General features: G+C 41.6%; 2 protein-coding genes across 5 annotated transcripts in view; one reads left to right on the forward strand and one right to left on the reverse strand.

Moving 5' to 3' along the window:
* Positions 1-2,364, reverse strand: part of slc45a2 (solute carrier family 45 member 2) — a 113,885-nt gene extending 111,521 nt beyond the window's left edge. The window contains exon 1 of the mRNA XM_061927078.2: positions 1,736-2,364. Within this exon, the coding sequence (XP_061783062.1) occupies positions 1,736-2,207 (472 nt within the window). The 5' untranslated portion in view covers positions 2,208-2,364. The remainder of the gene's footprint in view (positions 1-1,735) is intronic.
* A 15,700-nt stretch (positions 2,365-18,064) lies between these two features.
* Positions 18,065-25,246, forward strand: part of amacr (alpha-methylacyl-CoA racemase) — a 59,554-nt gene continuing 52,372 nt past the window's right edge. For 3 of the 4 annotated variants that reach the window (XM_061926963.1, XM_061926960.2, XM_061926962.1), the window contains exons 1-3: positions 18,065-18,196; positions 20,948-21,200; positions 21,278-21,421. In XM_061926963.1, the coding sequence (XP_061782947.1) occupies positions 20,954-21,200; positions 21,278-21,421 (391 nt within the window). In that variant the 5' untranslated portion in view covers positions 18,065-18,196; positions 20,948-20,953. Of the gene's footprint in view, positions 18,201-20,947; positions 21,201-21,277; positions 21,422-25,246 lie in introns of all 4 variants that reach the window. The other variant, XM_061926961.2, reaches the window with a different exon arrangement.

A 25,246-nucleotide genomic window follows, 5' to 3' on the forward strand; every position in this document is an offset into this window, starting at 1 on the left:
CCACATGGGCTCAGTAACACTTCAGAAACCCACTGTCAGTAACTACAGTTGGTCGCTACATCTGTAAGTGCAAGTTAAAACTCTCCTATGCAAGGCGAAAACCGTTTATCAACAACACCCAGAAACGCCGTCGGCTTCGCTGGGCCTGAGCTCATCTAAGATGGACTGATACAAAGTGGAAAAGTGTTCTGTGGTCTGACGAGTCCACATTTCAAATTGTTTTTGGAAACTGTGGACGTCGTGTCCTCCGGACCAAAGAGGAAAAGAACCATCCGAATTGTTATAGGCGTAAAGTTGAAAAGCCAGCATCTGTGATGGCATTGGGGTGTATTAGTGCCCAAGACATGGGTAACTTACACATCTGTGAAGGCGCCATTAATGCTGAAAGGAACATACAGGTTTTGGAGCAACATATGTTGCCATCCAAGCAACGTTACCATGGACGCCCCTGCTTATTTCAGCAAGGCAATGCCAAGCCACGTGTTACATCAACGCGGCTTCATAGTAAAAGAGTGCGGGTACTAGACTGGCCTGCCTGTAGTCCAGACCTGTCTCCCATTGAAAATGTGTGGCGTATTATGAAGCCTAAAATACCACAACGGAGACCCCTGGACTGTTGAACAACTTAAGCTGTACATCAATAGAATGGGAAAGAATTCCACCTGAGAAGCTTAAAAAATGTGTCTCCTCAGTTCCCAAACGTTTACTGAGTGTTGTTAAAAGGAAAGGCCATGTAACACAGTGGTGAACATGCCCTTTCCCAACTTCTTTGGCACGTGTTGCAGCCATGAAATTCTAAGTTAATTATTATTTGCAAAACAAAAAAAAAGTTTATGAGTTTGAACATCAAATATCTTGTCTTTGTAGTGCATTCAATTGAATATGGGTTGAAAAGGATTTGCAAATCATTGTATTCCGTTTATATTTACATCTAACACAATTTCCCAACTCATATGGAAACGGGGTTTGTAGTACTTAAAGCACAAACTGAGAAACTTTGTTATTTTTTGCAAATATTAGTTACTTTGGAATTGGATGCCTGCAACATATTTCCAAAAAGCTGGCACAAGTGGCAAAAAAGACTGAGAAAGTTGAGGAATGCTCATCAAACACTTATTTGGAACATCCCACAGGTGAACAGGCTAACTGGTAACAGGTGGGTGCCATGATTGTGTATAGAAGCAGCTTCCATGACATGCTCAGTCATTCACAAACAAGGATGGGGCGAGGGTCACCACCAGAGGTGGGTAGAGTAGCCAGAAATTGTACTCAAGTAAGAGTACTGTTACTTTAGAGATTTATTACTCAAGTAAAAGTGAGGAGTAGTCACCCAAATATTTACTTGAGTAAAAGTAAAAAGTATGTTGTGAAAAAACTACTCAAGTACTGAGTAACTGATGAGTAACCTGTTCGTTTAACGATGACGGCAACAAATAATGCACAAACACATAAAAATAGCAATGAGCAAATTCAAGTAGTAAAAGTAGCAAGTGCCCAATAACGCATGTGTAAATACTAATTATATCTAGTATAAGTAGTAAATACATAGGAACACGTGTAAGTACACAAGTATTAAAAGTAGTAAGTACACTGTAACGCATTTGTACTTACTAATTGTACCTAGTATAAGTAATAAATGCATAGGAATTCAGGTGACCTTACTACTTCTACCTAGTGGGGGAGTGGGGTGTGGGGGGGTCATGTTGGAATAATAATTGAGAAGCTCTGGTCTAACCTGAGATGGCAAGATCTCCGTTAAGGAACAGGGTGATCCCCACCAGCATAAGGATGCCCAGAGTCAGGATGTAAGGCCTCCGCCGCCCCCACGGCGAGCGGCAGTAATCGCTGGCCGATCCGATGATAGGCTGGAGCAGGAAGCCCAGGATGGGACTTATCAGCCACACCAGGCTGTACAAGCTGCTGGGCAGGCCGACACTCAGCAGCACGGGCGTAGCGAAGGCAGCCTCCACGGCGTAGCAGAATTCCCTTCCGAACATGACCAAGCTGTGGAGGATGAGGCGTCCCCGCGAGCGCCTTGGCGGCTCCATGGCCCCGAAGACGGCGTTCTCGACGCTATCCATTAAGTCACCCTTGGAACCGGTGTAGTCTGTTAAATCCGAGTGCAAAGTAGTGCCGCTGTGCTTGGTGGGCTCCGGGACTCGGCAAGGCTGGGGCCTCGCGGACTGGTCCTCTGACAGTAGAGTCATGGTTTGGAAGGAAAAGGAGGGCTACAACGCGGGAGACAGGAAGAATCTCTCTTAGGGCGGCCAGGGGATGGACGGAATTTCTATGCAGCCGGTCCTTGCATTGGTCCTCGGCCCTCACCTCACTGCATAGTTGCAGCTTTAGCGCTCATGTGAGTCCTCGCCGGCTGGTCTGGGAAGAGCTGCGTCCGGCTCCAAGTAGGGAAAGAGAGGAAGGAGGAGGGAGGGGTTGTGTTTGTAAGATTAACAAATGCCTTTTTTTCCCCCTTAGTGGTCCAAGTGAGACCTGAGGGCTGCTCATGGGAATGTTCCTGGCTGTACAGGAATGTTTGTGTGTGTGTGTGTGTGTGTGTGTGTGTGTGTGTGTGTGTGTGTGTGTGTGTGTGTGTGTGTGTGTGTCATACTTGCCAACCCTCCCGGATTTTCCGGGAGACTCCCGAAATTCAGCGCCTCTCCCGAAAATCTCCCGGGACAAATTTTCTCCCGAAAATCTCCCGAAATTCAGGCGGCTCCATGCCAACCTGAGTCCGCTTTCCCACAATATAAACAGCGTGCATGCCCAATCACGTTATAACTGTAGAATGATCGAGGGCGAGTTCTTGGTTCCTTATGTGGGTTTATTGTTAGGCAGTTTCATTAACGTCCTCCCAGTGCGGTAACAACACACAACAACAGCAGCCACGTTTTCGTCTACCGTAAAGCAGTTCGTCTGCCGTAAACAGCAATGTTGTGACACTCTTAAACAGGACAATACTGCCATCTACTGTAAATGCATATGTGACAATAACATCTACGGCTTTTAGAGGGTGCAGTGCACAACTGCGCACACAACAAGGAGACGAAGCAGAAGAACGAGGAAGATACAGCAATGGCGACGCCGACGATGAGTAAGATGAAGAAATACGCTTGTAAGTTCCAAGCCGCAGCTGCGATTGGACCTGGATAACCTCCGGGAAGAAGTACTGGACTACCAAGTGCTTGGCAGTGAAGATCTTCTTCAGGAAGCAAAGATTGGCCGGTTTTGGGCCATGCTAGGGAGAGCGTGGTTAAGCGGGGAGGAGTATATTGACAGCTACAATTCACCAAGTCAAGTATTTCATACATATATATATATATATATATATATATATATATATTTATATATATATATATATATATATATATATATATATATATATATATATATATATATATATATATATATATATATATATCAGTGACGTGCGGTGAGGTTGATGGCTGGTGAGGCACTGACTTCATCACAGTCAGATTTACAAACATATGAACCCTAAAGAGTATCTTATTCACCATTTGATTGGCAGCAGTTAACGGGTTATGTTTAAAAGCTCATACCAGCATTCTTCCCTGCTTGGCACTCAGCATCAAGGGTTGGAATTGGGGGTTGAATCACCAACAATTATTCCCGGGCGCGGCGCCGCTGCTGCCCACTGCTCCCCTCACATCCCAGGGGGTGATCAAGGGATGGGTCAAATGCAGAGGACAAATTTCACCACACCTAGTGTGTGTGTGACAATCATTGGTACTTTAACTTAACTTTAACTTTACACATACAAACTGTAGCACACAAAAAAGCACATTTAATTTAAAAAAAACGTTATTATGGTCTTACCTTTACTTATAAGTGCGGGAACAGTGGTGTTGGTGTTGGAGGAGTTGTGAATGAATGAAATATGAAATCCGTGCTGCAGTCTGCAGGTGTACCTAATGTTGTGTCCCTGCAGTCGTTCACGCTCCTCCGGCGCGAGCATTGTTGTTTTTGCACTTTTTGGCTTCTTGTTAAGTGACTTTTTTGGGTGGATTCGGTCTTGCACGTGGAGGGTTTGGGTGTGGGCTTTGGTTGGTGTGGCGCTCCCGTCGGGGGGTGCAGTCTGCGGCGAAGGTGCATTAACCGGCACCAGGAGGCAGGGTTACGCGAGCCTCACACAGTGCGTCTTCGCAGCAGTTTTATGATTGCTCAGCACAAGAAATACGTTACACACATACAGTTGTTGACAAAATACACTGTACATTATATACCTCAGCTAACTAAACTATGGAAATGTATAATATAATTCATATAGCAACACGGTCTCACTGCACAGCAGGCCAGCAGTTAGCCGAGTCCGCAATCCATGTTGAGGCACAATTGAGTGACGTGCCTCAACTGGCTGCTGTTCACCGCACCGTCTCTTCTCAGTATTTGAACGGCAAATGTGAAAATTCAGCGATTTTGAATAAAAATAATCTAAAACTGGTGAAGTTAAATGAAAAATAACTTTATGGTATAATCACTGGATACATATCCATTTTGTCATCCATTTTCTACCGCTTATTCCCTTTTGGGGTCGCGGGGGGCGCTGGAGCCTATCTCAGCTACAATCGGGCGGAAGGCAGGGTACACCCTGGACAAATCGCCACCTCATCGCAGGGCCAACACAGATAGACAGACAACATTCACACTCACATTCACACACTAGGGCCAATTTAGTGTTGCCAATCAACCTATCCCCAGGTGCATGTCTTTGGAGGTGGGAGGAAGCCGGAGTACCCGGAGGGAACCCACGCAGTCACGGGGAGAACATGCAAACTCCACACAGAAAGATCCCGAGCCTGGGATTGAACCCAAGACTACTCAGGACCTTCGTATTGTGAGGCAGATGCACTAACCCCTCCTCCACCGTGCTGCCCTGGATACATATAACAATTTAATTATTTTTTTTTCTTTTTACATTTTTTTTCTTTCCATGATGGCAGGTGAGGCCCTGCCTCACCTGCCTCTAGTGACTGCACGTCACTGATATATATATATATATATATATATATATATATATATATAGATAGATAGATAGATAGATAGATAGATATCTACATCCTGAAAATATGCAAAAAAAACTGTGTTTAGATAATTGATACTTCAAACTTGCATAAATAAATATTAAGGAATATAACATAACTTGGCTTCTGAGAGTTTTAAAATGTAATGAATAAAATGCTAAAGTTGTTGATAAACAAGCAATTGTTTTAATAATTAAATATGGTCATTTTAATTTAAAATCAATTGTTTTAAATATAAATGATAAATGATAAATGGGTTGTACTTGTATAGCGCTTTTCTACCTTCAAGGTACTCAAAGCGCTTTGACACTACTTCCACATTTACCCATTCACACACATATTCACACACTGATGGAGGGAGCTGCCATGCAAGGCGCTAACCAGCACCCATCAGGAGCAAGGGTGAAGTGTCTTGCTCAGGACACAACGGACATGACGAGGTCGGTACTAGGTGGGGATTGAACCAGGGACCCTCGGGTCGCGCACGGCCATTCTTCCACTGCGCCACGCCGTCCCAAATATGTTTATTTTAATGTATAATTATATGGCTGGATGTAATAAGGAGTCAGGAAAAAATACAAATAAAAATACAATTAATTTTGATGTTTTTAGCAAAATATAGTAAAAATGTATTTATTTATTTATTTTTTTAATTAACAAATATATTTATTTTTAGGTAAGATAAACATAATAATACAATTTATCTATAGTCTGGATGATTTAGTTCTTGTCACCCTGTTGTCCTCCCGTCATGAAAAAAGGCTGTCCTCACTCAGGTCCGCATGGAGCTGGAGAGGGCGTGGCTTCCAGGTCCGGCTGAAAATCGGGAGATTTTCGGCAGAACATTTGTCCCGGGAGGTTTTCGGGAGAGGCGCTGAAATTCGGGAGTCTCCCGGAAAATTCAGGAGGGTTGGCAAGTATGGATAAAGGAATGGAACGATCTCACAACAAACTTGAAAAGTATTTTCTTAATTTGATTACATGCTATAGTATAATTTTGTTGTTATAATTTTATGACATGTTTTTTGTATCTCTTTAATTTAGGTAGACAGGGACTGCAGATGGAATTTAGCTATTTAGCTATAATCTGGTGCAGAACATATCTGTCTTTGAGCTTAATGTTTCTCTGCATTGTCCGTTCAAATAAAGACTAAACTAGTATGTCATTATGATAACTGCCACCTTTAATAGGAGAAATAAACACAAAGACTCAAAATAAGCCACAAAGTCAGGAATGTTGGTATTATAAAGTGATGGCACACAAAGACACACATGCTGTAAAGCGAGTACGACATAGCGTCTGGTCCTTGATCTTTTCCTTCAGCATTTGTAGAAGCGTGCTTGTCACAATATCATTGGTGGGAATGCTGGCACAACCCACCACTGTATTAAGTATAGTTCCAGGGGACAAACTAACAGAGGTCAGCAGAGACGTGTAACTCCCTTCCATCCACCCCAACTTGTAGTTATCTACTTGTGTCTACTCTGATTTTGCTGGGCCTTTTCTCAGAGGTCTCGAGATGGTTATTAAAAAAGGCTCTGTCCTTTTCTGTCTGAGATTGACAATAATTAACTGCTTTGCCACTTCAATAATTCTTGAAGGCAGATGAGAATACGTGCAGTCTCAGACTCTGCAGCTTTATGTCGTCCAAAGGATATTGCTTTTAGTCAACTTTGGCCTGCTTTTTAGTCTTCACTCACTCTGTGTGCCAAGTTGATAAGTGTGGATCAATCCCACCACGCTTTCTTCTTCTCGAGGTACATACCCAGCAGGCACAAGACATTAAAACAACGTTGAGAACTTGTTGAATTAGGTCCTGAGGTTGAGCAACTCAAACATAACGTTGAAACAACGTTTAATCAATGTTAGGTTCTGATGTTGATTTGACCAATGTGGTCATTTCCCAACCAACAACGTCGATCCAACGTTAGACATCAGCCTTGTCTCAATTTACAAATATAACTATTTTGCAACAAAGTCAGGTTTAAAGGACATGTATAGTACAGGCCAAAAGTTTGGACACACCTTCTCATTCAATGCGTTTTCTTTATTTTCATGACTATTTACATTGTAGATTGTCACTGAAGGCATCAAAACTATGAATGAACACATGTGGAGTTCAGAATCAGAATCAGAATCAGCTTTATTGTCATTACGCAAGGTAACGAGATTGAGGCCATTCCATACAGTGCGATGTGTGCATGCTAGAAAAACAATGTGCAAATATATAAAAATATAAAAAATGTAGAAGTGCAATGAATATGGTGTGAAATGAATATATACATGAAAAAAAAACAAAAAAAAACAGGGTGGTTGGTGGAATGGGTTATTGCACCGAAGAGAAGGCAGTTATGAGGGACAATGGGGCAGTCCGTTCAGGATGGTTATGGCCCTGGGGAAGAAGCTGTTCTTTAGTTTGTTTTGGTTTTAATGCACCTGTAGCGCTTCCCAGAGGGCAGCAGGTGGAACAGGTCAGAGCCAGGGTGGGTGCTGTCCTTGATGATGGCACTGGCTCTGTTGAGGCAGCGGGAGGTGTAGATGTCCGTCAGAGAGGGGAGAGGGCGGCCGATGATCTTCTGAGCCGTCTTGACCACTCTTTGCAGCCTCTCCCTGTCTGCTGCAGTGCAGCTGCCGTACCATACCGTAATACCGTAGGTCAGCAGGCTCTCGATGGACGAGCGGTAGAAGGTCAGCAGCAGGTCAGGCTTCAGGTTGTACTTCCCGAGGACTCTAAGGAAGTGTAGCCGCTGCTGAGCCTTCTTGATGATTGATGTGGTGTTGACTGTCCAGGAGAAGTCATTAGAGATGTGGACTCCAAGGTACCTGAAGGTGTGGACCCTCTCTACACGCTCGCCGTTGATGTAGAGGGGGGCAGGGTCGGTGCTGCTCCTCCTGAAGTCGACGATGATCTCTCTGGTCTTGCTGGTGTTGAGAGCGAGGTTGTTCTCCGAAGACCAGGCCGTCAGCTTCAGGACCTCCTCTCTGTAGGCAGCCTCGTCACCCCTGGAGATGAGCACGACCACTGTGGTATCGTCGGCGAACTTGACGGTAAGGTTGTCACTGTGGGCCGGACTGCAGTCATGGGTGTAAAGGCAGTAGAGGAGGGGGCTCAGCACACAGCCCTGTGGGGAGCCGATGCTCAGCGTGCGGGAGGATGAGAGGTGCGGGCCAAGTCTCACATTCTGGGGTCGGTCCGTTAGGAAGTCCCTTATCCAGGCGTTTGTGAGAGGGGGGAGGCCAAGAGTGTCCAGTTTATTGCAGAGTCTGTCCGGGATTATTGTATTGAAGGCAGAGCTATAGTCCACAGAGAGCATCCGGACGTAGCTCTGCTGCTGCTCCAGGTGGTTCAGAGCAGAGTGGAGAGCAACAGCGATGGCGTCCTCTGTGGACCTGTTCGCCCGGTATGCGAACTGGTGGGGGTCGAAGTCTGGAGGGATATGGTCCTTGATGTGCTGGAGAACAAGTCGCTCGAAGCACTTCATGATTACCGGAGTGAGGGCCACTGGTCGGTAATCATTCAGGCTGGTGATGGGAGACTTCTTCGGCACCGGGATTATTGTACATGACTTCAGGCAGGATGGGATGTCTGCCTGAGCCAGGGAGAGGTTGAAGATCCTGGTGAGGGGGGGAGCGAGCTGGTGGGCGCACGTCCTGAGCACCTTTCCAGGTACTCCGTCTGGTCCGGTAGCCTTCCTGGGGTTCACAGCCAGGAGCACTCGTCTGACACTGTGCTCCTGTACAGTGAGTGGAGTGGCGCCGGAGCCCGGTGGGGGCGGGGGCAGTGCTGGAGCAGATGAGTGTCGCTGGGGGGTTTCGAAACGGGCAAAGAAACAGTTAAGCTCCTCTGCCAGTGTCGCACTCTGATCCGCAGTTGTCATATTGCAGCCTCTGAAGTTCGTGATGTCATGAATGCCCCACCACACCTCCCGTGAGTTTTTGCTGGACAGATGGGACTCTATGCACCTCCTGTGGTCCGCCTTTGCTTTTTTAGTCCCTCTCTTCAGGTCGGCTCTAGCAACACTGTACAGTGCCTTGGCCCCTGACCTGAAGGCTGCGTCGCGGGCCCTGAGGAGTGTGCGGACCTGGCTGGTCATCCAGGGTTTCTTGTTGGGGTAAACCCGGATGGATTTTTCCACAGTCACATTCCCGATGCAGAACTTTATGTAGTCCAGCACCGTTCCTGTGGCTGTCTCCAGCTCCTGTTGTTGGAAGAGGTCCCAGTCTGTGTGTTGGAAGCAGTCCTGAAGTTTGGGGAGTGCATCGTCAGGCCAGGTCATAACAGTCTTTGTGATAGGCCTGGCCTGGCGTCTGATGGGGGTGTAGGTAGGAGAGAGCAGGAGGGAAAGATGGTCTGACTGTCCAAGCTGGGGGAGGGGTGTAGCTCTGTACGCGTGCTTTATGTTGGTATACACGTGGTCCAGGGTGTTCTTGCCCCTTGTAGAACACTTCACGTGCTGGTAGAACTTAGGGAGTACAGTCTTCAGATTGGCCTTATTAAAATCCCCTGCTATGATATGAACACCGTCGGGGTGGGCCCGCTGCTGTTCGTTGACGGTGTTCAGCAGAAGAGAGAGCGTTGTGTTTACTTTGGCGTCCGGTGGAATATACACAGCCGTGATGAAAACAACAGACAGCTCTCTCGGGAGAAAAAAAGGCCGACATCTAACAGACATGTACTCCACGTCCGGGCAACAGTGCTGTTCAGTGATTGTCCCGTTGTTGCACCAGTTCTCATGTACTTAACAAAAAAAGGTGAAATAACTGAAAATATTTTTTATATTCTAGTTTCTTCAAAATAGCCGTCCTTTGCTCTGATTACTGCTTAGCACACTCCTGGCATTCTCTCGATGAGCTTCAAGCACACCTGTGAAATGAAAACCATTTCAGGTGACTACCTCTTGAAGCTCATCGAGAGAATGCCAAGAGTGTTCATTCATAGTTTTGATGCCTTCAGTGACAATCTACAATCTACATTGAATGAGAAGGTGTGTCCACACTTTTGGCCTGTACTGTATGTATAATCAACGTTGTATCAATGTCTTGTGCCTGCTGTGTACTGTAGTGATGAAACATATATTTTATAGTCCTCAGTGTACATGGCAGTCAGGGCCGTAACTGTAACTAGGTTTTCACAAATACCGAGGTCAAAAAATGGTGGTCTAAGGGAAACTTTGAAAGGCTGAAATCATCCCAGCCCCACGTTCATAAAACAGTGCATGGACTGTTACAAAATCATGCTGATTGTCAAAGATGTTAGATAATAAAACGTGATAGTTCTACCTCAATGAATCAGAATCAGAATACTTTATTAATCCCCGAGGCAAAATCAAGATTTTCAGCACAATCCCATTTAAGATCAGACAAACATTATAGGGAGACAGAACAGGATAGCTGACAGGTCTGCCAACTTCCGGCGCCTCTTACAAATGGTAAATGGTAAATGGGTTGTCATGCCTTTAGATGTACCATTAAATAAACCATTCCCTAAGGCAGGGGGAAAAATACTTTTTTTCAAAGAAGTAATACGGTAGAATGAGATGTAACTTACAGTGATTGATGATGCTGATGGCATCATAGCAATAAAAATAAAACGTGTGCTCTACATTTGTTTTGGCGGTGAGAAGTCAAACTTCCTTATCTCACAAGGAAAAACATCATATCATCCATTTATGTACGATTGTGGGAGGAGTAGTAGGACGACACCAGGAGCTTCCACCCCCTAAAATGTCAGTTTAATTGTGTTATTGTCTCAGTCAACATGCCTTTGTTGTGATTAGTTACCGTTTTATTTTTACCCGCTTCAATATAAAAAACGGAACAACCGAAAAATAAACAGCTTCCAGCCCAAGATGGGAAAGCCTGACTTTGTGGGCGGCCATGTCCGCCGGGACTGGTACAGCGGTACTGTCTAGCTCAGTGATTCTCAAACTGCTACACGGGCTCCATTACTGTTATCCCGATACCAATATTTTGGTACCGGCACCAAAATTTATTTCGATACTTTTCGGTACTTTCCTAAATAAAGGGGACCACAAAAAATTGCATTATTGGCTTTATTTTAACAAAAAATCTTAGGGTACATTAAACTTATGTTTATTACTGCAAGTTTGTCCTTAAATAAAATAGTGAACATACAAGACAACTTGTCTTTTATTAGTAAGTATGCAAACAAAGGCTCCTAATTTAGTCTGCTGACGTATGCAGTAACATATTGTGTCATTTATCATTCTATTATTTTGTCAACATTATTCAGGACAAGTGGTAGAAAATGAATTATTAATCTACTTGTTCATTTACTGTTAATATCTGCTTACTTTCTCTTTTAACATGTTCTAATCTACACTTCTGTTCAAATGTAATAATCATTTATTCTTCTGTTGTTTGATACTTTACATTAGTTTTGGATGATACCACAAGTTTGGGTATCAATCCGATACCAGGTAGTTACAGGATCATACATTGGTCATATTTAATGTCCTCATGTGTCCAGGGACAAATTTCCTGAGTTCATACACATAATATATATTTTAAAAAAACTAAAGAAGATTTTGTGATGCTAAAAAATATCGATGTAATCATAGTAGTATCGACTATACGCTCCTGTACTTGGCATCATTACAGTGGATGTCAGGTGTAGATCCACCAATGGCGTTTGTGAGCTACGGTGTGTAGTGAAATATGTTTAGCTATTCCTTGTCCTGCAGGGATGATACTTGTAAGAAACGTACTTTATTTGTCGCCATGGAGACGAGGATTAGTGATTTAGAAGTAGCTAAAACACTGCAGACCGGGGATGGACGTTAGCCGCTAGCTAGCTAGCCATGTCTTAAAGCACCTCTTCCTTAGGGCGTTTCAGTGTTATAACTTCACCTTTATCGTTAGTTTTTAAGCCAAAGTGCATCCGTTCTCCCTTTTCTCTCTACACACTGTATCTGCTTGTAAGTACTCTGTGATTGTGCGCTGCCAAACATGCTCGTCTGCTCGTAAACCAGCAATGTCATGACGTGGTGATGACGGGGGGTGGGGGGGACGGGTGAATGGTGGACCGGTACTTTTTAGAGGAGGTATAGTACCAAATATGATTCATTAATATCGCGGTACTATACTAATACCGGTATACCGTACAACCATAGTACACCAAATAATCACTTGATTATAATATTCTACATTCAAACACAGTGTTACTATTCAAAGTGACCAAAAATATCAAATAAACTTGTTAAATAAAACCTCTGCTGTTGCGTTTGGGTGGCGTTATCGCGAGGGTCGTGTTTCCCAGCTTGCAAAAAGAGAGGAAAAAGGCTGCGAGCAGGTAAGATTGTCTCTTTTAATCCTTGAGCCAGGTAACAAAAATTAAAAAAAATGAAAGGAAAGGTAAACAGGAAGCAACAGGCTAACTTACAATAGCATGAAATGAAACAAGACGCAAGGTGTCGCAAGAAGCGAACATTGGACCAGCGCTTACTGCATGGCCAGATGGGTGTTAAATAAGGGAGATGATTAGGTTTACAACAGGTGGGTACACTAATCATTATGAGATACAGGTGACTATGAGCTCAAGGCTCCTAGCAACAGAATGTAAACAAAGGAGGGGAGAACATGCTTTAGTGCACAGATCATGACATCTGCCTTGTTACTTAGGCCTACTACGCTACTGTATTTTAATGTTGGTCATTATGGTGGTGCTTGGAGAGCCAAGTGTTGTCTTAGGTAGTATTTGGTGGGAAAAGGTCGGCCTAGTTTGACCACTGACCGAGCTTATGGGGCGGTATAGCTCGGTTGGTAGAGTGGCCGTGCCAGCAACTTGAGAATTCCAAGTTCGATCCCCGCCTCAGCCATCCTAGTCACTGCTGTTGTGTCCTTGGGCAAGACACTTTACCCACCTGCTCCCAATGCCACCCACACTGGTTTAAATGTAACTTAGATATTGGGTTACACTATGTAAAAGCGCTTTGAGTCACTAGAGAAAAGCGCTATATAAATATAATTAATTTATCCGGACTATTTCGGCCCCTGGCAGTACATTTAAGAATAGCTAATATTAACAGCCAAACTTTGCCAAATCATTAGCTGACGACAAACATAACTAGTATGTGTGTGCACGTGTGTGTCGAGGGCATTCCTTGATGTACTGTAATGTGTTCAGCATGCTCAAAAGTTAGCGCCCTCTAGATAGCCTGCGTAATCATTGACAATTTCAGCTTTAGTTAGTTCAGAATATTACTTTTTTTTTTTGGTCTTTAAACCGAAGCTTGTGACCTGACTCGAGGCTGTGGCTTTGGGTCGGTGTTGATATTTGTAAGAAAGCTCCACATGCTGTTTAGCCTGCGAGGAGATTCTACAGTACGTCTACACACTGCCTGACATGCATCTTTATATAATAATTGTGTTTGAAAGTTTTTGATTCTTCAATCAATACACAAAAAGCTCCAGTGTCACACGCTGGCAAGCCAGCTGCTGCAGGCTAATTGTTATGGGCAACTCCAGCAAGTAATATAGTTTGTGTTCCTTTAGTTTTTTTTTCCAATTTGGCCTAATGTTCTTTGAGCTTCTATTGAAATTTGTATTAAGTGTTTTACGTACAAATGCTCTCTATAACAGTCCCTGTCGACTAAAAACATTGTATTCACACACCGTTGTCAAGGAAACAAGCTTAATGAGTGGCCATGACTGCCATAAATGCCTCTTTGTCATTTGGAATTGTTGCCGAGCAAGTGTGTATCAAGACCAAATGAGAAAGAATACAATGGCTATACCAGGGGTCAGCAACACGCTCTTGTTGTTCCAGCTCTTCTGGAACATTTTAAAAAAAGGATTGAAAATGGAAAAAAATGAGGGGAAATATATATTTTTTTGTTTTAGTATGTTTTTTGTTTGAGGACAAACATGACACAAACCTTCCCAATTGTTAGAAAGCCCACTGTTTAATATGTTTGTGTGTATGCTTCACTGATGACAGTGTTTGGTGAACATCGTTTTGTCCCACTAATTTCGGCGGTTCTTGAACTCACCATAGTGTGCACTGTGACTCAACAGTTTGTTTACATGTCAAATTTTCCACTCCTTCTTTGTCTCATTTTGTCCACCAAACGTTTGATACTGTGCGTGAATGCACAAAGGTGCGCTTTGTTGATGTTATTGACTTGTTGGAGTGCTAATCAGGCATATTTGGTCAGTGCTGACTGCAAGCTAATCCATGCTAACATGCTAATTAGGCTATCTGTATGTACATATTGCATCATTATGCCTCATTAGTAGGTAAATGAGAGCTAATTTGATATCCTTTACTTTTATCCTATTTGTGTATGATTTATATTTTGCATGTCTCATGACACATTATCTGTATGTAATATTGGCTGCGTTTTTTGTGTGCCATGTTGTTCCAGACCACAGCAAACATTACCTAGCTTAGACAAACTTGCCAAAGATTGTAATAAATCTATTAAAAGAAGACAGCCTGCCGTTTCCTTTAACTTGGACGCACACATCTATACCTTTGGCAATTAAAAGCCAGTGATTTCCAGGAGTTATCTCAACTTCTGAGTAGCCTCTGATTTACTAATGGTTTCAAATGTTGTAAAAATGTGTGGAATAATTATAAAATTTCAACAATACTGTCAACGAAGATTTGCTTCAGCCTGCGACACATAGTCATTTTGATAGTAGGCCACTATAGCTAATATATATATAATGATATTTGATTGATAGGAATTTTTCACTATCTGAAACAGCGGAAAAGTGACAAGTTCAACGTACAATACTTGCTTTTGTATCTTTTTAGAAAACAGTTTTTTGATGTGTTAACTTAAGTGATTTTTATAGACTTGATTTTTTTTCTAAATGGCTCCACGCCAGTTAAAAACGACTTCATAAAGCCACTGTTTGGTCATATATGTTTTGACCTGCTGCAGTACTGAATTTAAATAAAAAATACCACAAGCTAAAGGCTTTTCTCAGCATTTTTTCGGTGCTATTAATCATTTTTTAAATAATTTGACATCAATAGTTATTTCACTATTATTTGGAATAAATTTTTTTATTTTTTCATCATTTTTTAATCTTTATAAAAAATATTAAAATCATTTATTAAAAGTTGTATTAATATTTACATTATTTATATATATTTTATGTATAATTATATCATAAGAATCATAATAATAGTATGCTTCTGGTTTTATTGTTTTAATATTATTTGACTGAAATTGTTTTCATATGTATTAAAAATGTTACAGAATTTCATAATTTTATGAATATTTGTATTAAATCATATATATGTTTACAATTGCATTATAATATTTATATTTATGTTATGCTTATGTTTTTATTATTACTTATATCAATATTACTTGTATTTATATTTCATTATTTATTAAAAAATAAAAATAATTAGTTTTTTCATTAATCATATTTATAATTATATCATAATAATCATATACTAGTTGTATGTTTTTTTTAATTATTATTTATAATTTCTAATATTTGTTTAAAATGTACATAATTAATACATTTTAAAATGTTATTAATACTTTTAGCAATTATATTTATTTGATTCATAATTATATTATAATAATTATATTTAAAATATGTTAATGTTATTATAATATTTTTCTTAATTTTTTTAATGGTAATGGACCAATATTTATATATTTGTTGTCTAAGTCCTCTGTGTCGTCAACATTGCTCATTGCTAGCTTATACAAACTTGGCACATTATGCTTTGCTGCAACCCCAGCAATTTCTGTAGTCAGACCTCCGGTTTCTGCCAACTCTCCCTGTCCTTTCTCTGCTGTATGACACAGCAGACCCCTATACTTGCCAAATAAATAGTGTTGAGCGCAGCAATACTGACTGATATTAGTTTAAAAAATGGCATTTGTGCTCCACAAATTGTAATGAGTGTTGGCTCATTAATGAAACACAATGGCGTGTGTGAAAAGGCAACACGGTGTGACTTTCCATTTAACAGGAAGGCATTACAAAAGAAAGACATTCTCATCACTTGGGGAAAAACACTGTATATCAATGATGCAATTTCATTTTTTAATCATTCTGAGAAGAATAAAAGTACAGGTTGACCTTCATGAGATGATCAAGCTAAATCAAACATAAACCTGTGGTTCCATATTAGAGAACTTTTCATGGTGTTCTCAATGATTATTTTCTTTTTTTAAATAACCGAAGTGTGATGCCTAAAGCCTCAGAGAAAACCAATAAACACGCATGTACTGTAGAAGTGTCACAATCTGATGAAATGAAATTTAACATTCTTATTTGCAGTAAAACACGAGTATTAGAGCCACACTGAAAAAGAAAAAAACCAATATAAGGGGGGAAAAAGCAACAATATAAATTTTTTTTTGTCAAACTTAAAGGTGTAACAGTCATTGTAATGCAGCTAAATCCTGCAACATTACAACTTGCAATTTGTGTCTTGTTGTTATAATGTGAAAACTTATTTTTACTTCCTGAGTCTAGGCCAGTGTTTTTCAACCACTGTGCCGCAGCACACTAGTGTGCCGTGAGATACAGTCTGGTGTGCCGTGGGAGATTATCTAGTTGGGTTAAATATTTTTTTTGCAAACCAGTAATTCCATCCATCCATCCATCCTTCTTCTTCCGCTTATCCGAGGTCGGGTCGCGGGGGCAGCAGCCTAAGCAGGGAAGCCCAGACTTCCCTCTCCCCAGCCACTTCGTCCAGCTCTTCCTGTGGGACCCCGAGGCGTTCCCAGGCCAGCCGGGAGACATAGTCTTCCCAATGTGTCCTGGGTCTTCCCCGCGGCCTCCTACCGGTCGGACGTGCCCTAAACACCTCCCTAGGGAGGCGTTCGGGTGGCATCCTGACCAGATGCCCGAACCACCTCATCTGGCTCCTCTCGATGTGGAGGAGCAGCGGCTTTACTTTGAGCTCCTCCCAGATGGCAGAGCTTCTCACCCTATCTCTAAGGGAGAGCCCCGCCACCCGGCGGAGGAAACTCATTTCGGCCGCGGCAGTAATTATAGTCTGCAAATGATGTGTTGTTGTTGAGTGTCGGTGCTGTCTAGAGCTCGGCAGAGTAACCGTGTAATACTCTTCAATATCAGTAGGTGGCAGCCGGTAGCTGATAGCTTTGTAGATGTCGGAAACAGCGGGAGGCAGGGTGCAGGTAAAAAGGTATCTAATGCTTAAACCAAAAATAAACAAAAGGTGAGTGCCCCTAAGAAAAGACATTGAAGCTTAGGGAAGGCTATGCAGAACAAAACTAAAACTGAACTGGCTACAAAGTATACAAATACAGAGTGCTGGACGACAGGCAAGACTTACTGTGGAGCAAAGTACATCTGAACATGACATGACAATCAACAATGTCCCCACAAAGAAGGATAAAAACAACTGAAATATTCTTGATTGCTAAAACAAAGTAGATGCGGGAAATATTGCTCAAAGGAAGACATGAAACTGCTACAGGAAAATACCAAAAAAAGAGAAAAAGCCACCAAAATAGGAGCGCAAGACAAGAAATAAAACACTGCACACAGGAAAACAGCAAAAAACTCAAAATAAGTCAGGGCGTGATGTGACAGGTGGTGACAGTACACCTACTTTGAGACAAGAGCTATATTGATGCATGCTTGGTTATGGTTTGAATTCATATCCAACAATTGCGACAACAAATTTTTACTGTCAACTGAGTTTCATTTTTTTATGATTTCTGCTGGTGGTGTGCCTCCAGATTTTTTCAATGCAAAAAATGTGCCTTGGCTCAAAAAAGGTTGAAAAACACTGGTCAATGCAACAAAATCCGTGCAACATTTGGATCAAAGAACCACCATTGCATGTTATGTAGACCAAAATGAAGTGTTTTAGATTAAAAATAGATTAAAAGTCACATAGTCATTTAAATAGTCATTTAATTGCGTTTACACTGACTGTACACGAAAACATACCTATCAGTAGGCTTGTCCTTGGTGTGTAAATAATTATAGTACATCACTGTCTTGAGAACTTGAAGCAGCCCAAAAACAGCAATCCGGATGTGTGCATCACGTGACACATACACATACGGGTAACTCGACCACTTCCGGGATTTCATAGTCACGTGATCAACGCCGAAGGCACGCTGGTTTGAGGCTTTATAAACCGCCACACAGGTGTCCTTTTCACCTCGAACGAAGAAAGGTTGGTAAGATCTTCTTTTATACGTGCATTTAAATAAAGGCAGACTATTTTGTAATGATGACTCGTTGTCAGTTGAAAAGTAAAGTCTCCTGGTACTACTCGCTCTGATAACATCTGTACTGTGTGTCACTTTGGACTTTGTAGCTACTTTTATTTAAGGTCTAAGGGCAGTGTCACTAAATTGACCGTTTCCCACCCCCCCGAACTTATTTGTTTTAAGCTTTTACGGGCGTTTCTGTGTCTCGTCTCACCCTGTTTAAGAGTCAACCTAGTGAGCGAACTCATGGTATTGCACTTTGTACGAAGCTAGCTTTGTTTTTAGCCGTGGTGCGTTCAGGGCACCTGGGGACTTCTCGTGAGAGTTTCACTGACAAGTCACTGCCGATTTCAAGAGATTTTATTGTGAAATGTTTTCATAATTAGATATCAGACACTCGTTTATGTGGATTTTTAGAGGAATTTCTTCTAAACCGTTAATTCAATTATTATTGAGTCAACAATGATTGAATTAACGAATTAAGCTCCTGGTCATGCATCCATTTTCTACTGCTGGTCCCTCTCGGGATCAACGATGACCCGATCCAGGTTTTTGCACTTCCGATCCGATACCGATGTTGTTTTTGCACTTCCGATCCGATACCGATACTGGCCTATCCGAGCATGTATAAAAGTATAAAGTTATTTAGCCTACTTAGTTGTCAGAATCATGTTGAAAAGGGTTTTAGTACTCTTGATAACAACTAGCCAGCTGAATTAGGGGAGTTTGAATAATACACAATGGTTGGTAACAAGAAACTGACCTGTTTATTCAAGGATAAACACAAAATAGACAAAATTATACATGACAAACAGAAATGGCATCATTGAACTAGGGCTGGGCGATATAGCCTTTTTTTAATATTGCGATATTCTAAGGCCATATTGCAATACACGATATATATCTCAATATTTTGCCTTAGCCTTGAATTAACACTTGATGCACATAATCACAGCAGTATGATGATTCTATGTGTCTACATTAAAACATTCTTCTTCATACTGCATTAATATATGCTACTTTTAAACTTTCATGCAGAGAAGGAAATCACAACTAAAAAAATCCAAAAATGTTTCATACGGTGTTGATCTGGAAATGTTTGCCTCGGCATTTTGATGGTGTGGGCGTGTGGCACTGAATGGAGATAAGCGTCTCGACAGACGTTACAATATTTGAACAATGATGACGAAAACTGTTTTCTCTGTCGTGTCCGTGTGTCGAAAATTGTTATGCGCTTATTTTTTTATTTGATTTTGTGCGTGGCATAGATTTGCCGTGCGCAGAGGACGCTTGAGCAGTGCGCAATTGCACAGGCGCGCACCTTAGAGGGAACGTTGCTCGCACGGCTGTGCTAGCATCACAGCTAACGTTAGCCATGCTGCTACCTCTCTGCTGGGAGAGGGCGTATACGTATGTGACGTATGTCGTGACAGTATGTGACGTGTGTAAGAAGGTGCGCTTGCTGTCTGTGAGAGGGAGACACAGGAAAGAGTGAGAAGAGCCTGTCGTGTAATGCCAGCAGCTAAAAGCAACTGCGTGAGATTCCACAGACCTGTGGATGTGTTGAAGGTGTGCTGGAAAATGCGGAACGGAAAATTAGGGAGCAGCAGAAAAGTGGAATGTATTATTTAAATCGGTGCGTTGGAAAACACAGATCAGAGTTTTTTTTTAAACTGGATCTGGATCGTCATTTTCCCATGCCTTGCCGATACGCATTTTTTTGCAAATATCGGCGGCCGATCCGATCCAAATATCGGATCGGGACATCCCTAGTGTTGACTCAACAGCACCTTTGCTGAAGCACTCCATTGGCCTGAACTGCCTCAGGAGTTAATTAGTTAAAGTTAAAGTCTCCGCTCGGGATGGTGTCCTGCTGGCCCCACTATGGACTGGACTCTTACTATTATGTTGGATCCACTATGGACTGGACTCTCACAATATTATGTCAGACCCACTCGACATCCATTGCTTTCGGTCTCCCCTAGAGGGGGGGGGGTTACCCACATATGCGGTCCTCTCCAAGGTTTCTCATAGTCATTCACATCGACGTCCCACTGGGGTGAGTTTTTCCTTGCCCTTATGTGGGCTTTGTACCGAGGATGTCGTTGTGGCTTGTGCAGCCCTTTGAGACACTTGTGATTTAGGGCTCTATAAATAAACATTGATTGATTGGTTGATGAAAGTTCCAACGGTTGTCACACACACAAACACTAGGTGTGGTGAAATGTGTCCTCTGCATTTGACCCATCCCCGTGTTCACTCCCTGGGAGGTGAGGTGAGGGGAGCAGTGAGCAGCAGCGTGCACCGCGCTCAGGAATCATTTGGTGATTTAACCCCCAATCCCAACCCTTGATGCTGAGTGCCAAGCAGGGAGGCAATGGGTCCCATTTTTTGTAGTCTTTGGTATGACTCGGCCAGGGTTTGAACTCACAACCTGCCAGTCTCAGGGCGTACACTCTAACCACAAGGCCACTGAGCTCCTGATCATCCATCCATTTTCTACTGCTGGTCCCTCTCGGGGTCGTGGGGGGTGCTGAAGCCAGCTAGACAGACAATATTCACACTGACATTCACACATTAGGGCCAATTTAGTGTTGCCAATCAGTTTATCCCCAGGTGCATGTCATTATAAAATTATTTGAATAGTATGTGCATCCTTAACACAAGTTTTGTATGTAATTAATGTATACCACTATAAATTATCTATCTTATAGTTCATCATGGCGCTGGCCGGGATACGAGTTGTTGAGCTGGCAGGCCTGGCTCCAGCACCGTTCTGCGGAATGATCCTGGCAGACTTCGGAGCCAAAGTGATCCGTGTGGACCGCACCAAGGCCGGCGCCTCTTTGGATACGCAGACCCGGGGGAAGCGATCGGTGGCCATCAACCTGAAGACCTCCGAGGGTGTCGCCCTGCTCCGGAAGCTCTGTGTCCAGTCGGATGTCGTACTCGAGCCTTACCGCAAAGGTGGGTTATACCAATGGATCAGGTGTTCATAGAATACAGACCATAAAGAATATTTGTGTGTTTTCTGGTTCTCACAGGTGTGATGGAGAAGCTTGGTCTAGGTCCACAGGAGCTGCTAAAGGAAAATCCTGGTTTGGTTTACGCTCGCCTGACGGGATATGGACAGAGTGGGATGTACGCTTCTGCAGCTGGCCATGACATCAACTACCTGGCCATGTCCGGTACTAACACACACACTTTACACACACTCACAACCACTCATTTTTAGCCATGTTCAATGGATTAGCATGTTTGATATTGAACGCGCATTCCTCTGTAAACTCAGTTTGGACTAATAACTGTGTGACTTCTCTAAAATGAATACAAATCCCAAATTGACAAAGAAAAGGGCTGCTTGGAGGGGGGCTTGTGAGAACATATGACAACAGCTTTTAAGGGCTCGTAGTTTGGTGAGATTGGCAAGAGAAGGACAAAGAATTGCCGTGCAAAGGCCTCTTTGTCAGATCAGAAAACGACAAAAAAAAGTATTTGCATTGTGGGTTACGTTGAAAGGTAATTGTATGAGAGATGTATCGACAACAAATATGTGGTTGAATAGGATTGCAGTGTTTAAATAAATGTTTTATATACATTTTATATGACAGACATTAACCAGAAAAAATGATTTATTTTTTTTAATACTAAATCTTATACCTGACGTCATCATATTTTTTTTTTTTCACCATCTATTTGAGGCCGAACCACCAGCGCTTCAGCTAATTAGTGCACACCACACAGTAGAGCTGGGCAATATGGACAAAAATGTACTGTATTTTTCGGATTATAAATCGCTCTGGAGTATACGTCGCACCGGCCGAAAATGCATAATAAAGAAGGAAAAAAACATATATACGTCGCACTCCAGTATAAGTCGCATTTTTGGGGGAAATTTAATGATAAATGATAAATGGGTTGTACTTGTATAGCGCTTTTCTACCTTCAAGGTACTCAAAGCGCTTTGACACTACTTCCACATTTACCCATTCACACACACATTCACACACTGATGGAGGGAGCTGCCATGCAAGGCGCTAACCAGCACCCATCACGAGCAAGGGTGAAGTGTCTTGCTCAGGACACAAAGGACATGACGAGGTTGGTACTAGGTGGGGATTGAACCAGTGACCCTCGGGTTGCGCACGGCCACTCTTACACTGCGCCACGCCGTCCCAATTTATTTGATAAAATCCAACACCAAGAATAGACATTTGAAAGGCAATTTAAAATAAATAAAGAATAGTGAACAACAGGCTGAATAAGTGTACGTTACATGAGGCATAAATAACCAACTGAGAACGTGCCTGGTATGTTAACGTAACATATTATGGTAAGAGTCATTCAAATAACTATAACATATAGAACATGCTATACGTTTACCAAACAATCTGTCACTCCTGATCGCTAAATCCGATGAAATCTTCTTCCTCGTTGTCGCTCCTGGTATGCGCTCCTGGTTTGCTGCTCGATCGCCGTTTTCTGCTGCATATTTCACTACGTCCAGCTTGTAATCTGCAGTATATGTATTCCTTTTCGGTGCCATTTTTGTTCAGCCCTTCTCAGTTTTTTTTTAATGATCCATTTTAATAGCTACGGCAGTAGCATATAGCATATAGCAGTTAGCATCCCATGACCCACAATGCACTTCTGCCATGACCCTCCCCCGCTGAATTCTTATTGGTTGAAGTGTGTGTGACGATTGCTGACATTTGTTTCGTCTCTTCCGTGAATGAGATAAATAATATTATTTGACATTTTACGGTAATGTGTTAATAATTTCACACATAAGTCGCTCCGGAGTATAAGTCGCACCCACGGCCAAACTGTGAAAAAAACTGCGATTTATAATCCGAAAAATACGGTACCTCTCGATATATTTTTACTTAAACTCGATATTCGATATATATCGCGATATATTTTCCGGTGAAAATATTTATATAAAGATATACATTTTTGAGCAAGATTCACTGAAATTGAAGTGAATGACAACTGTACTGTTAACAGTCAGTAGCACTTTTATTAACCTAGTTAGTCAAGATGGGTATTAACAGCACAGAAAATAAACCGTTTAAGTAGCTCAGAATTACATAACATCAATAAAATAGAAAAACAAAGAATGTATAAATAAAATAGAAACATATTCTTTCTACATAAAATTAATAACTTAGCTGTGCAAATAACACAAAATGTATCAAACTCAGATAAAAAATTAATTTGCAGGCAGGCACTTTTTAATTCCCAGTCGATGATGTAATGGACAGTCACACACGTACGGTGTGTGTGACAGTCCTACTAGACCTACAGTCCTACTAGACCACTCGTCTGTGGTCAGCGCCAATAAGTGACTTGACTTAATTGTGCGAATATGATCTTGTTTGTTTCAAAATGATTCAACTACGGTATTCAATGTCAAAATATAAAGAATAGAAATAATGAACAAAATGTCAGCTACTGTCTTGTTGTAAAACACCAATGAAAATGAAATGTAGCATTTAGACAGACTATACTGTAGCAAAAGTCATCACATGTCCACAATCATGTGTGTTCTTAAATGTGTATTCCACGTTTTCCATGTCGAGAGCAGTTTTGATTTAGGCTTACATGGTAAACCACTCAAATGTTGGCCATTGTTTTATCCAGACGCATGCATTTGTCCAAATGTGGCCAAGTAGACACATTGTGGATTTCCTGGATGTTGTCTACATCGCTAATAGAAAAATCTAAGGAAGAGAATCCCTCTGCCATCTTCCACTAGTTTTTTTTAATATATAAATCGCCCGCTTGGCCTAATCTCAACCAATCGTGATTCATCATAGTAAGCAACCAACCAATCATGGATGTTCTTATACGTGCAAGCGCGTCTTGGAAGGGGAGGGGTTTAGTACCCGTGGAGGGGAGCAGGGGAGAACAAGGAACACAACAAATAAGCGGCATTTGGTCATTTTAACGTGAAATAAGTTATATCGATATTGCGATATTTTCTTAATTCATATCTTGTTTAAAAATATATCGATATATTGTACAAACTCGATATGTCGCCCAACCCTACCACACAGTCAACAAATTGTTATAAACGCGCAAAATGCGACCATATTCCTGTGTAATTGTGACTTATGTACACGTTTTTGTGACAAGTGACTACAAAATCAGTGTAATTCCTATTACATGAATTCCTAAAATATGATAAAAAATACATTTTATAATGGGAGGGAAAAGCATGCCACTTTTTGATTTCCAAAATGTGCTATGTCTACCAAATTGGTACATTATATTGTGTTGAATACAATATTAAAATAGTGATCAATGTTCCAGCCTTGGCAGTGTTCTACATTTAAGAGTTGTTTTTTTTTTTGCAAAGACCACACTGCCTTGGGTTGGAATTAAATACTATTTTAGCAAATGATCATCTCGCCATCTCTTGTGCTAAATTATTGACGGGTCACAGTGACACAGCCAAAGAACTTGTACTTGTGTACAAATGTTTGGCGGCTGGAGGAATGTTTATGACGTCGTTGTCTAATTTACATAACCATGATGCATGTGTATGTTTTTTGAAAAGGCTAAAAAAAAAGTTGGTGTTATTAACACATGAGCATCATAAAAAAATGCACCTCTCTGTAACGATGGCGGAACATTGAAATTCTACCATGTTGAACTCCGTAAAAGAAAACAGATTTTTTTTTTTTTTCAAGGTAAACACATTGGCTTACCCACTGCATTTTTGCTGTCCAGTCTCTGTTTTCAGTGTGTACTTTTCTTTTTTTAAGCTTTGCCTTTAGTGCTGTCAAATGATAACTAAAAAAAAATCTGATTAATCACACTTTTGAATTTGGATTAATCAAGATTAATCCCAGTTTATTACTCGCCTGCATGAATTTAATTAACTTTAAAAATACCCTAATATCTGGACACAAATTAAATGATATTGTCAGAATGTCATCCAGGAGCATTTTAAAAACAATTTACCCGCATTCACGACTTTTTTTGCTTAAAACTTGGTAACAATTTGA

This window comes from Nerophis lumbriciformis, linkage group LG32 (genome assembly GCF_033978685.3).
Source record: "Nerophis lumbriciformis linkage group LG32, RoL_Nlum_v2.1, whole genome shotgun sequence".
Lineage (NCBI taxonomy): Eukaryota > Metazoa > Chordata > Actinopteri > Syngnathiformes > Syngnathidae > Nerophis > Nerophis lumbriciformis.